The 13,443-nt window shown below is 34.5% G+C and overlaps 1 protein-coding gene across 1 annotated transcript; it reads left to right on the forward strand.

Annotated features, from left to right (window-relative positions):
* Nucleotides 1–10,011: 10,011 nt before the first annotated feature.
* On the forward strand, nucleotides 10,012–12,801 carry LOC121793823. Its single transcript, XM_042191860.1, has 3 exons — nucleotides 10,012–10,785; nucleotides 11,036–11,185; nucleotides 12,369–12,801. Exons 1-3 carry the CDS (start codon nucleotides 10,177–10,179, stop codon nucleotides 12,660–12,662), a joined length of 1,053 nt encoding a protein of 350 aa, XP_042047794.1. The 5' UTR covers nucleotides 10,012–10,176; the 3' UTR covers nucleotides 12,663–12,801.
* Nucleotides 12,802–13,443: the final 642 nt, after the last annotated feature.

Here is a 13,443-nt window from a genome sequence, read left to right on the forward strand (position 1 = left end):
TTGGTGTCCCCGGACAAATATCCTCTATTAAAAAAATACTATATAAAAACATATAAGTAGTTTATAAACCATTAAGATATTCAATGGTAGATCTATAAAATGAATTATGGGATTGCCAATGTAAGGAAGGTTATTGCATTGTAAAAACAGAAGAGATGGTGCAACGGTTATTGCTAGCAGTGGATGGCGGACGAAATCCTAACCCTTGAATGTCTAGAGTCTTTGTCCTAGCGGCAAGGGGTTTAGACATTATTGCATAAGGTGCCGAGTTCGAGCCCTCTTAACATCAGTTGTAATTTCCTCCTATTTATAGTATAGGAGTTAATTTAAAGAAAAAAAAAATGGTTGGAGTCATTAAATATATTTAAAAAAAATCCTAACCCTTGAATGATCTGGACAGAGCTACTGCATCATGCATTCAACGCCGCTCAAATTACTGAATTTAGTGGTATAAGTTTTTTCAAAATGATAGAGTTATTTAGTTTATAATCTCCACCTGAATTCGCCATTAAATATATAATAGAAAACTCAAGATAGGATCTAAAGTAATTTATCGTGCACAAAGGTTAATAAAATTTTTGAAATTATTTATTTATAAAAGTAAAATATAGAAATATATATTTAGAACCTGTAGTGTATATTTAACACAAATTAATAAAATTCTTTAAAAGATACTCTCTTCGTCCGTCCTGTTTATACGTGATTGATATTCTTTTGCAATGTGATTTAGAAAAAAAAATATTTATTGAGTTAAATAAAAAATAAATAAAGTAGGAAGATAGAGAAACTAAAGTATAAAAGTAAATAATTATATTTTTTTTGCTTTCATAAAAATCTACTCCATCACTTAGTGGAATAACAAAAAAAAGGAATTTAATTATTTATAATGGGACAAGGGAGTATTTATGAAGTATACATATATATGTGCGGGAAAAAATAATGAATATTAACATTACAGGCCACGACTTGACATTATTATTACAGATACTCTCATTGGATTTGGGGCAGAAAATCTGCTCTAGACGTGCGGTTTCACAAACTTCTATGGAAATAATGCAATAATTATTCAAATCTATAGTAGTAAATACAAAATATATGGAATATAATAAGATTATGAGATTAAAAAAATCAATCAACATTTTTTTGCGCCCACTGTATGCCGCGAGTGCGCAACCAAACCACGGGTTTGCTGTTATTGATTTTTATTTATATACTAGTACAAAATAATAATTTTATGAAATCTAATATTTAAAAATTAACATTAAAATCTCACAATGCTAGTTGAATCTATAAATTAATAAAAAAAATATACTTCATTCTCTTTTATAAATACATAACTTTCATTTTTTTAACGTGAGATATATGAAATTTTCAACCTGAGATATTCTACATTTCTTAAAAGAAATATGTATAGTAGACGTTAGATAATGGCTCTAATCAAAATAATTCGTAAAACAAGATGTCTCATTTCACTTGATGTGGAAATTTCGTAGAGATAGATAGCATGCATATTTAATATTTTCACATATTTAAATTAATAATTTTATATGCATGAGTATATTTTGGTTCGGATCATGTCCCATTAGACACATTTTCAAAGCAAGAGTAGCATAGCCTCTAAACCTCATTTCATTTCCTAATTAATGTTCCAAAATCCAAATTAGTAGTTAGATATGAATAGAAGTGCCGTGACAATTTAAAATAAGACGGTAAAAATCAATTCAAAATAAGAAATTAAAATTGTAAACAGAAGGTAGGATAAAAAATGCAAAAAGGGAAAAGAAAAAGTGGGGCAGAGATAAAAAATGGGCGCTTTCCTTCGCTACCCTTCATATATGTATATAAATACTAGTACTAATTAATTAAACCTCCATTATCTTTGTCCCAACTAAAAAAGAAACCAAAATTGTGTTGAATTAATGATTTGTAAAGTGAGGTGAAAAAGAATGGAGATAGAAGTGGTGAAGTGCGAGTGTTGCGGGCTGAAAGAAGAGTGCACAGAAGAGTACATCAACGAGGTGAAGGCCAAATTCGAGGGGAAGTGGTTGTGCGGATTATGCTCGGAAGCGGTGAGAGATGAAGTGAAGAAGCAATCCGCCATATTGGATGAAGCTCTCAAAGCTCACATCTCCTTCCGCCGCAAGCACAAAGCCAACCCCGCCGTACTTGTCGCCGACGCCATGCGCCAGATGCTGCGCCGGAGAACCCTTCACCATTAATTACTTATTAGATGCTCTACTTTCTTTCTTCCTTCTTTCTAATATTACTAATATCTTATGGTTATTTCAGTTTGTACACTCAATTCAGTTCTTTGTCTTTTTTTTTTTTGCATTTTCATGTCTAATTGTTTTATTAGACTTGTGAAGCGATCTTCCTTTTGGTACAAAACTTGGCCTCCAAATTTTGATCTTTCATTATGAAACAAGAAAAGGGAAAGGTGGGTGGAGACAATCTAATTTTACATTAAACTACAATCTCAGAAACCGTTTATGTAATAAATCTGGTTTATCTCTTTATTTCCTTTCAACTCGAGATGTTTTGGTATTTTTCTAACCACACTAATTACAATTAGTCATCACGAGCTTTTTTTTAACAATTAGTTAAGTGACTTGGTCAAAAAAGGTAAAAATTAAATGTCAGCACTCAACTAACTCACAACTTGAATTCATGATTTCATCAATCTTGTTTCCAAGAAAACAACCGTAGCACGACCAATTCAATAGAGCTCAACTATTTTGGGTTAGAGCATGTGATAGTATATACATATACGGAGACTTTTCATTTATATTTGTTTCACTTATACAAATATAACGCTATACTGCGTATATTTTATGTTAGCAACGAATTTAGTTCATGTTTCTATTCATTTAATTTAATTTTAATAATTGAAATAATTATTGACGTGACTGAACCAATCAATCGAGCTTAGATTTTTAATACTAGAATAAATCAAATTGGTAAAAAATCTAGTTTCAATATGATATCAATGAGAACGATATGTAGCGTCATAATTTGTTCTCTCTATATGTCGACTGCTTTTAAATGGTAGCAGTTGGGAGTTCATATTATATAAACTGAATACTAACTACTAAGTATAGTTACGGCAATCAAATATTATACTCCTTAATATCATGGGCTTTGATATATTGATGCCACTCTGGAAAGTGATACTCCCTCCTTCCCCCATTAGGAGTCCCGATTACTTTTGAGCACTCATTTTATAAAAATGATAATAAATAGTTAACGTGAAAAAATAGTAAAGTAAGAGAGAGAATAATGTTAAAAAGATTATTCTCAACATTATTCTCTATCTTACTTTAGCATTTCTCCACTTTAACTATTTATTACCATTTTTACAAAATGAGTGTGCAAAAAATGACCGGGACTTCTAATGACGGACGGAGGGATTAGTTAATTAACCATAATTATGGGGCAATAAGTAGGTCTATCTGATCTGCAACAGTATTGACTATTTTCCGCTCAAATAAAACGATGCCTACAATTGTAAAGTATTTCCCTATTTTCTATTTTATGTGCATATATAATTGGACATGTTTGTTATTCCATCCTTCCCACACGAATATAGTTCGTCCCATAAGAATATAAGAATATGCATTTTCTAATTTTGAAAACTCTTTTAATTTAATGAGGTGAGACCAATTCTCCACTAATAATACTTTAATTACTTTTTCTCTCTATCTCTCTCTTACTTTCTCAATTTTGCATTAAAACTCGTGCCGAACTCAAGGTGCATATTCTTTAGGGACGGAGAGAGTAGTATTTTACAATATTTCCGAAAATAGGGTTTTGAGGTAACATATACGATTACAATTTTACACTCCAATATTAAAAATAATTTAAGATTAAATTTGAATTTGCACAACTTTGAGAGTAGAGGATAAAATTAAAAACTATAATAATATCATAAATTTATCATCTATAATTTTCATACATATGTTATGTTCACTATGACACTTTATACAAATAAAATTATATTTGAAAATTCGTAGTATTAAAAATGCAAACATATAAACAGTAAATGCATTGGTAATGATATCATTTAGGTCTGAAAAATTAATAATAATTTCATTGCCGGATTTGATGCACACACACAAACAGGGTTACAGGGGTCACAGAACAATACATCTTTACAAAAACAGTACTAGTATCATTTTAGACACATTACAATAATACATCTTTATGATAATATATTTTATATATTGCAATAATTTATTAATTAATTACAAAAATTATACAAGTATCAATGATTCAAATTAGTTTCCAGTTCCATCAACGAAGGGAGTTTTTATTTAATCCCCCTCTATATGTATACGCCACAATGACTAATTTAATTACATTTTTAAAAATAATTTTTTGCATAAAATTTTGAAAATTATTGATTAAAAAAATACTTCTTACTATCAAATAATACTACAAATTATATAATAACTATTACTACAATAATAGTATATTATTAGTATGTTCGGTTGAAAAGATTGTATCTCATGATCGAATATGTATCATGTTTGGTTTATAAGATTGAATCCCAAAACTTAATTCACGATAGATAATCATGTTTGATTTATAAGATTGAATCCCACAACTTAAATCACGATGGATAATCTTATGATAATTAGTCATAACCACTCTCCTCCAACTAAAATAATTCCACAATTTAATTATAGGTGGATAATCACATGATAATAAGTCATGACAACCGAGCCACACTTATAATTAGAGCATCTCCAATGGCGGCGAGCGGACAGGCTAGCCGATTCCCGGCGCTGGCCGGTCCGCTAGCCGAACCATTAGAACCGGCGAGCGCCATTTCGGCGAAAAAATTGGCGACCCGACGCCGATTTTCGGGCACTGGTCGATCCGCTCGCCGGTCGGCTGGCCGCCATTGCAGGCTCCCGATCGGCGAGCGATCGGCCTGCTCAATTTTTTTTTAATTGTTTGAAACACTATATATACGCGATTTGCACGTCATTTTCATTCGCACCACTTGTTTTAACGAGTTTTCTCTCCATCTTAATTTCTGTACAAGAGCAACAACGTGAAATGAGTAACGCGGGTGGTAGTAGTGGTGGTAGTGGTGGTGATGCTGAGGAGTACGAACGGCAAATGAACGAAGAGTTAGAGGTCGTAGCTGATTACCTGCTACAAGGGAAAGAATCCCACGATGATCCTCGAGGCCGTAGCTGATTACCAGCTGTGGATTTGACATGCATATTTTGGGGTAGCCGGGTCGAACAACGACCTCAACGTCCTCAACTCGTCGCCCATTTTCAACGAGCAGTGCAAGGTGTCTGTCCGGCCATCAGTTTTATCGCAAACGGGAACCAGCATGATATGGGCTACTACTTGGCGGATGAGATATACCCTAGGTGGCCCCGTCTTTGTGAAGACGATCAGATGCGCATCAGATGAGAGGAAGACCTACTTTGCGGAACGGCAGGAGTCGGCGCGCAAGGACGTGGAGCGTGCATTTGGTGTGCTCCAGTCTCGATGGGCGCCAATTAGGGGTCCAGCGCGTTTGTGGCATGTCGACTGCATTGATGATATAATGTACGCCTGTATTATCCTGCACAACATGATTGTCGAAGATGAAGGTGTACAACGTGACCGCCCCCAACGTACAAAGGGGGGTACCTCACGATGAAGTCGGCCGCCTCAAGGCACATGCCGACATGCGCCAAGTGGATGCTCATATTCGACTCCAAAATGATTTAATTGAAGAGTTGTGGGCGCGGAGGACTGCACGTCGTTAGATTTTTTTTAATTAATGTAATTTTTTTTAATTGATGTACTTTTTTTAATTTAAATATTATTATTGAAATTTCCCGTATCTCTGTCGTAAATTTAATTCCGTATTTTGTGTGATTGTTAATTATTTGTTTTTTATAATTTTATTTATTGTGGCTAGCCTATTGCTAGCCTATTGCTTGTCCAGTTGTTTGTCTTGATGAAGTGGCAGAAGGAGTTTTTAGTGCTGATGATGTGGCAATAGGAGTTTGTGGCTAGCTTATGGCTGGCAGATGGCTGGTCTATTACCATTGGAGATGCTTTTATGTAATTACAGTCATGGTTTTACGGTAAAAAGATAAAAAATTTAATTTTCACTACATATGTTTGGGCTTTTAGAGGCACACATTATCTACAACGTGACACTCTGCGGCGGCTTCTCGGATCAGAAATCTGACATCCTATTATATTCATATGGTGCCCACATGTATTTACCATGCTTTTATGAGAGGTCTCAATCTACTCATACTTGAATATACCATGTGACAACTTTAAACATGAATTATGCATTCATTTCTCATGCACACCACAAATCTTAGCTTACTCCAACTCAACTAGTTTCATTTGTTCTAGTGTTACATTTATTTATATCATTCTCGAAAAATGTAGTCTTATCAACATTTTCTACGGTACACAGAGTGTGATTTGTTCAAGTAAACGCATATCATTCACATATAATGTGATTTTTTTCCACTCAAAATACATATAAGGAGTACCTCTTTATTCTTAAAACACACGTTTTGTCCCTCGTAATGTTACGGACTCAATTCCCACATCGGTTGTGAGTTCTCTATCCTAACAGATTAGTCTTTTGGATGAATTCTCCTGTTTGGTCTGTATCACATAACCACACTCTTCGTGAACTAAGACTTTAATGAGATTAAGAATTTAAATAAGAATAAGAAATAAACGATGGGGATTCAAGACATTACTTTGCATTTGACGCACACAACAAAATACAGCTCAATAGGAATAACTTTTACCATACAATTCCTCCTTTTTATTTCTTTAAGTTTTGGACCACTTGCTTTTTGTGTTTCTTAGTTGTAGTTTGGCAGCCGCTCGTTTGCTTCTTAGGAGCAATTTTGTCATTTTTGTCAGCAGAATTGATGCTGTTCACAGTCTCAAGCTTTAATGTTTCATTTATTTCTTACAAGGAAATGTGCTGTTTAATTATTGCATATCACTGTATTTTGTTGAAACTTGAAACATTAAACAACTACACTACTGTAGAAAGCTCTGTTAATTTGGCACAGATGCAATTAATTGGGTGCAAAAATATAATAAATCAATGTCTAAATTATGTTAGACATTTCTTGCAATCACCAAAAAGCTTTTTTAATATACACCAAGATTCGGGCATCTGTTCTGTGCTTGCAAAAATGCTTTGCTGCGTGGACGGTAAGAATTCACTATCTAAACAGAAGACGAATTGAATAAGATTTATTACAGAGAAAATACTCCCTCCTTCGCACCCTTTCCTTTATAGTATGTGAGTATTATCAATGAGCACCGTTCTCGTTTAGCTTATGTTCCTACTTTTTAGTTTTACTCATTCATATTGGTTCTAATTTTTGGATTTATGGATTGATAATTCAAATGCAAATACATGTTTACTACAATTGTAAATGAAAAACAAAACAGACGAGTACTGGTGATGGTAATACGTATGAAACCATATACAGACAACGTTTAGTTCGTGTATATTACGTTGGGTTGATAAGAATGAGATACCATTAATGTACTTATACGTTTATATATTTGGACACCTTCAAAATAATTCTAAACTGCTAGAGAATAACGTTGGAAATAGTAATTAGGGGTCGAATCCATATGGATGAGCCGATGAGGTTTGGATGAAGAGCTCTCAAAAAATTGAAAAGAGATTAAATCGGATAAAACTGAGGAGGCATAAAAAACAAGATAGACATATCACAATAGGAATAATAGATACTCCTAACTTCATCCAGAATTGCTTCAACCTATTTTATCAAACTTATTCCTAAGACATTCTAGTTAATTAAGGATCGCGTTTGTTTTAGGATTTAGGGCAGCTGAACAAATTGTACACCTATAATAAGCTGATCAAGTCTCTTAAGCTCTTCATTAATCTATTGCTCCTACAAACATAGACTCTAGATTAACTTATATAGTAAATAAACATTTTGACCATCTTTGAACTATCTCCTGATCAGTTCATCGAGTTTCTTATTTGTCCCCAATTTTAAATTGATACTCTAAATCAGGCAGTGTTATTTTTATTAAGATTTCTTGTCTTTTTTTTATAGTTATTGACACATTTTATTCAATCATTAAGCTATAACTTCAAGTATCTCGTGTGTATTTTTCAATTAAAGGTATGTGATCTGGAGTGAGGTTCAAAAATTGGTGGAAACTTGGGGTGGAAAATCAAAGCACATTTTGTTGGGATTCTTCTATGAGACTGTTGGGATTCGTCTTCTTCTCAAACTGAAATTACAAGAGATAAACAATATCGGGCATAATACAACCCAAGAAGGAAGAACTAAAACTGAAAATTACAATGAAATCGAATCTGTAAACTGGAAATAAAACTTAGCCGAGTCGAGGAGGTCTCTTTCCGCAAGACGAGATACGCTCCGGTAGTGCTCTCGGTTTGGCGTGTCGTCCCCAAAGATAAAATGGCTACGTCTCTGGTGAAGCAGCACCACAATCAACAGAGCTCCGGCGAACTGGATGGAGGAGAGGGCAGAGCTTTCGACAGAAAAACAATGAAGGAGAGGGAGAGAGCTTATGATGCTATATGCTTTGTGTATGTTCTATCTTGATGCATGGAATGGCTAGCCTATTTATAGGCCTAGTCCACTGCAGGGGTTAACTCAGCCTTGATGGCTGTTATCATGGCTCATTATGGCGGGCCTGTAACCGCCGGCCGTTACGAGTTTGAAAGCTGGAGTGGTCGACGTACGTTGAATCTAGACGTTGTACACGCCCTAGTTCAACAGTCACATGTGGACTTCGTGAAGCGACTTGATCAAGACACTGATCAGGCTATCGCTCAAGGCGCGGCAGGTCGAGTTGATCAGGCTGCTGATCAAGGCGCAGCATGTCGAGTTGATCAGGCTGCTGCCCAAAAATGAGGTGGTCCAAAACATTAAGTCTTGATCCAGGGACAAGCCCAAAGATCCAAGGGCACAGGCACGGCTCGGCTAGCGCGCGTGTGGGCTCTTTTACCCATCTTAGTCCATGATAATTACTAAGTGTAATAAGTCACTTAATAAATACATATTTAAAGATGTGTCTCATCTACTATGTGGATAATTAACACTAGTTAATTACTCCCTACACTTTCAACTCATAGCTTTATCAAAAGCTACAATGTGGCCAACGGCAAGAGCACGAGGCGTCGACGTGGCATGCTCTGATTGGCCCGTTGATTTATCATTTTTTTATTATTTTTTTAAAAAATCGAAAAAATCTGAAAATTTCAAAATTAATAAAAAAATATTTTCCCACTTCCTAATAAAATATATCCATTTTTTCCACGCTTTTAATTTATTTATTTTCATTATTTTTACCCCAAAATTCATACTTTCATCTATAAATAGTCTCATTTCAAACACAAAAAATGACACTATACCAAACAACTCTCTCAATCTCAAATTTTAGGATTTTAATTATGTAATTTTTAATTTTTAGGAGTCTAATTATGTCATTTTTAATTTTTAGTATTTTAATTATGTAATTTTTAATTTTTAGGATTTTAATTATGTCGTTTTTATTTTATTTGTCATTTGTAATATTATTTAGGTTTTTTTTAATGAATTTTAATATTATGGAAATGTTTTTGTTTAATTGAATTTTAAATTGAATTGTGCTCGTCCTTGCGGAAGAGCACAGCTGTGGGTGTTGTGCTCTTGCCAGAGAGCAGGCAGAAAAAGTGGGTCCGGGCCCACAACCGTGCTCACTGGCAAGAGCACGGTTGTGGATGCTCTTATGCAAATCAATTGCTAGTTATGCTGTGAATATTCATGATTGTATTCACTAAAAGAAGATAATACAATAGAGGTTTTAAAATATTTGTTTCAAAGATCATGATTGGCTTTAAAATGGTGTGTTGAAAATTTCAGTTTTTTTTCAAGATTACTATATAGCATCGACTGATGATGCATTGGAATTAGACACGAGTGTTATAACAATATTTATATGCACAAAATATCAAAACTATTAGACAAGAAGAAACATAATTTCACCGAATTCATTAGAATTGAATGCCAATCGAAGTCGACCGTTGTGTTCAAATTCAAAAAATGCGACTCACTGTTAGATTTCCATCCGACAAATCTTATTGAAGACCCAATTCAAAATCCTCACAGCTCGTAACCCACAGTAATGATTCTTCGAGTAACCAAAGATCTCGAAGAAACCATGAAAACAGTGATTCTTACTCCAAACTCCTCGGTAAAATCCAGCACCACAACAGTCGGAGTCGGCAGCAGAGAAAATTCTTATTATCCGGGATGCAAAAAAGACGCGAATTGCAACTGCGAAATGTGTATTGCAAGCTTCAACGCCACTCTTGATTTGATGCCGCAGACTGCTCAGAGGAGTTCGCGCACAAAACTCTCCGTTTCAAGGCCCAAAATTCGGAGAAGCCCTGTCCCTTTCGCATCGTCAGTTGATGTCTCCACGCCAAAGTCGAGGAGCCCTACGAATTCTCAGCAAACGAGAAAAGGGGGATTCAAGTACGAGGGTTTCCTTGTTAGGTTACTTTTTGGCTTGATTTTGGTTTTCGGCTTGGAGTTCGGCTTTTCATGGATGATATCGGGAGTTTTGAAAAGTCAATTACTGCCGGAATTGGTGGAGAATATGGCTGGAAATTCATGGGTTCACGAGGATCTGAATGGGAAATTTATGTTCTTGAAGAATGAACTGGAAGGGTTTGTGGGAATTAGGGTTTCAACCTGCAATTCTGCTAATTCTGTGTGGAAAATCACTCAGGTCAGTTGTGGAAATTGAATAATTAATTAAATACTATCCTTTATTAGCTCCTTTTGCTTACAGTGTTCTGTCAATTTTTGTGATTTATGAGCAAAATTGATGAGTTCCCAAAATATTGATCGTGTATGATTTTGGCTGAAATTTTGTTTATCGTACACAGTAATACTACTTTTTGTCTGATTTGAGTGATTTTGAATAATATTAGATGAATTTCTGAGTATTCTTAGTTGTATGACGACACGGATCTTAGGATGGTTTGTTGCTGAATTCGCGGTGCGTGTTGTATAAATCAATGGCAGAGGAGGTAAGCATTTGGGGATGGCCATTGCAGACTGCTGGATTGCTTACTGCTGAATATTATTCAAGATCATTCAGCATTATAAATGGAAGAGTTACTGAGGTAAGCAGTTTTTGAAATTAAGTATATCAGTTATTAACTTATAGTGCTAGCTACACATTTTTCATCTTCTTATCTTGGTTGACTGTCTTTGTGCTTGGTTCTGTCTAAAGTTATGGTTGATTTATCGAAATTATATTATGAGATGACTTAAAGTTCATTTTGTGAATGGATATATCTTGAGTGGTATATCATATGTATTGGTCTTAATGCTTTGACAGTAACTTAGTCTTAAATTTGTTTTAGTTTCTTATGAAAAGATCTACTCCGTAGTTATTTAATTTGACTAATGTATATATGTGCATAAGGTCATCGGGAAACAAAGTAATCCCAAGTTTTCTGAACATCTTCCCTATTCATTAGCTTTCACCAAGAGTGCTAACTGCTAACTGCTAACTGCTGAGCATTGAATAACTTTACTGGTATGTTAAAAATGGACTTAATTGTCTGTGGTATAGAGTTGTTGAAGTAGATCTACTATAGAGTGTAATGAGTTCGCGTGGTCTCCTGTTGGGACTAGCCTTCTTAAACCAATCATCTGCTTTAGACTTTCTAAAGCATTTCTTTTGGTAAACTGCGTCAAATTTAGATTCCATTGTGTTTATATGGAAATGACAAATGACTGTTCACTTGTATCTTGATTTAAAATATGGTGTAACATCTAGTACTCAGAGAAAACTGCAAATTTGTAGACGAGCTTGCCATTTTAAATGAAAAATCGCAAGAGTTTCATCATATTCCTTATTACTGACTGGTGCCTGGTACTCATTTTTAAGGAGATTTATTGCTTTCTTTCAACCTATCAGAGGTTTATGCAATCTCAATGAGACCCTGTCTTGGAAGTGTGAAATCAGAATCAAAATCGTAGTTTGTTTTCTTGCACTATCATTGATTGTCAGTCCACATAGAGTTTCCATATAGTAGTTCATTGCAGAAAATATTTTGTGCGAATAGAAAATTTGTAACATGTGATTAGTCCTAAAGAATTAGACAGTTGTTATCTTAGAAAACTCCATTACCTCCGGTAATTTTTTTAAAAAACTGTTACCTCTTTTAGATTTTTTCCGATGTAGTATCTATTTGTTTGTTTGTTTCTGATGCTGGTTTCTATTGAACTAACAGAAGATTAGTTTCTGGTGGCATATTTTCAAGAGTCATCATTGATTATAAAAACCTTTGTTTGCAGTGGTCTGGTGGCAAAGCCGGTTATTTTGTTCGGACCGCAAATAGTTCGTGGGTGCAAGACAAATGGAGTTCCTCTGTCGTACAGTTTGATCCTAACACGTGGCTTCTGGAGTACAGACAGAGCTTTCTCCTGCAAAACGCAAGACCGGTTTCTGCTACTCTCAAGTTCTTGAAGTTGAGGCTGACAAGAGATTTCAGAAAAATGAGCCAAGAATTCTGGCTACAATCTGCTAGTTTTGGTGGTCGTTGGGAGTTTAGAAGGCGGGCTAGACTAACCACTCTGGCACCTACTTAAGTGAAGAATGTCTTAAACAATACACAACTTCTCATTACTGATGTAGCAATATTTTTCATTGTAGAAGAAATAGGATTCTGTTCTTGTCTATATATGGTGGTTAATAACAATGATGTAGAGATTTATTCTTCTCCAGCAATTTTGTTCAATAACTAAATTTTCAGAATAATGTGCACAAAATAAAGTAAATGTTGAATCATAGTGCAAAATTATTGGGATAAATTACAGTGAACTCGAGTACCATATTACTAAATTCCTAATGGTGATTAACCAATTTTAAAATATCTCGTCATTGCCGGAGCCAAGTATATAGCCTTATTTCTATAGAAAATGGAGTAATGTTTTTTTTCTTAATCCTTGTAAAACTCTGAATTAGTCTACATAATTGCACGGGAGAAGTATTTTTTAAATTCATTCGTTACATACTGAAAATAATTATCGTGGAAATTCATGAACACAAAATATATAATCCCACGAAAAATAGAGCACATTTGTCATTTTTTATTGTCCAGAAAAAATAGAGCATATTTAAATAAGAAAAGTTTTTAACAACTTCTCTCTTACTTTTTTTTCCCTTCTCTCTTCCTAACATTATGGACCTCACATTCCACTAACACCATTTCTCTCTTACTTTTTTCCCCCTATCTCTTACTTTATCAATTTCACATTAAAACTTGTGTCGTTCATAAGGTGTCATATTTTTCGTGGACGGAGGGAATATACCCAAATAATTACGGATTCGGGCTTCATGATCATGATATTACAAATAGTACTTTATGTT

The sequence above is a fragment of the Salvia splendens genome, chromosome 3 (genome assembly GCF_004379255.2).
Source record: "Salvia splendens isolate huo1 chromosome 3, SspV2, whole genome shotgun sequence".
Taxonomy (NCBI): Eukaryota; Viridiplantae; Streptophyta; class Magnoliopsida; order Lamiales; family Lamiaceae; genus Salvia; species Salvia splendens.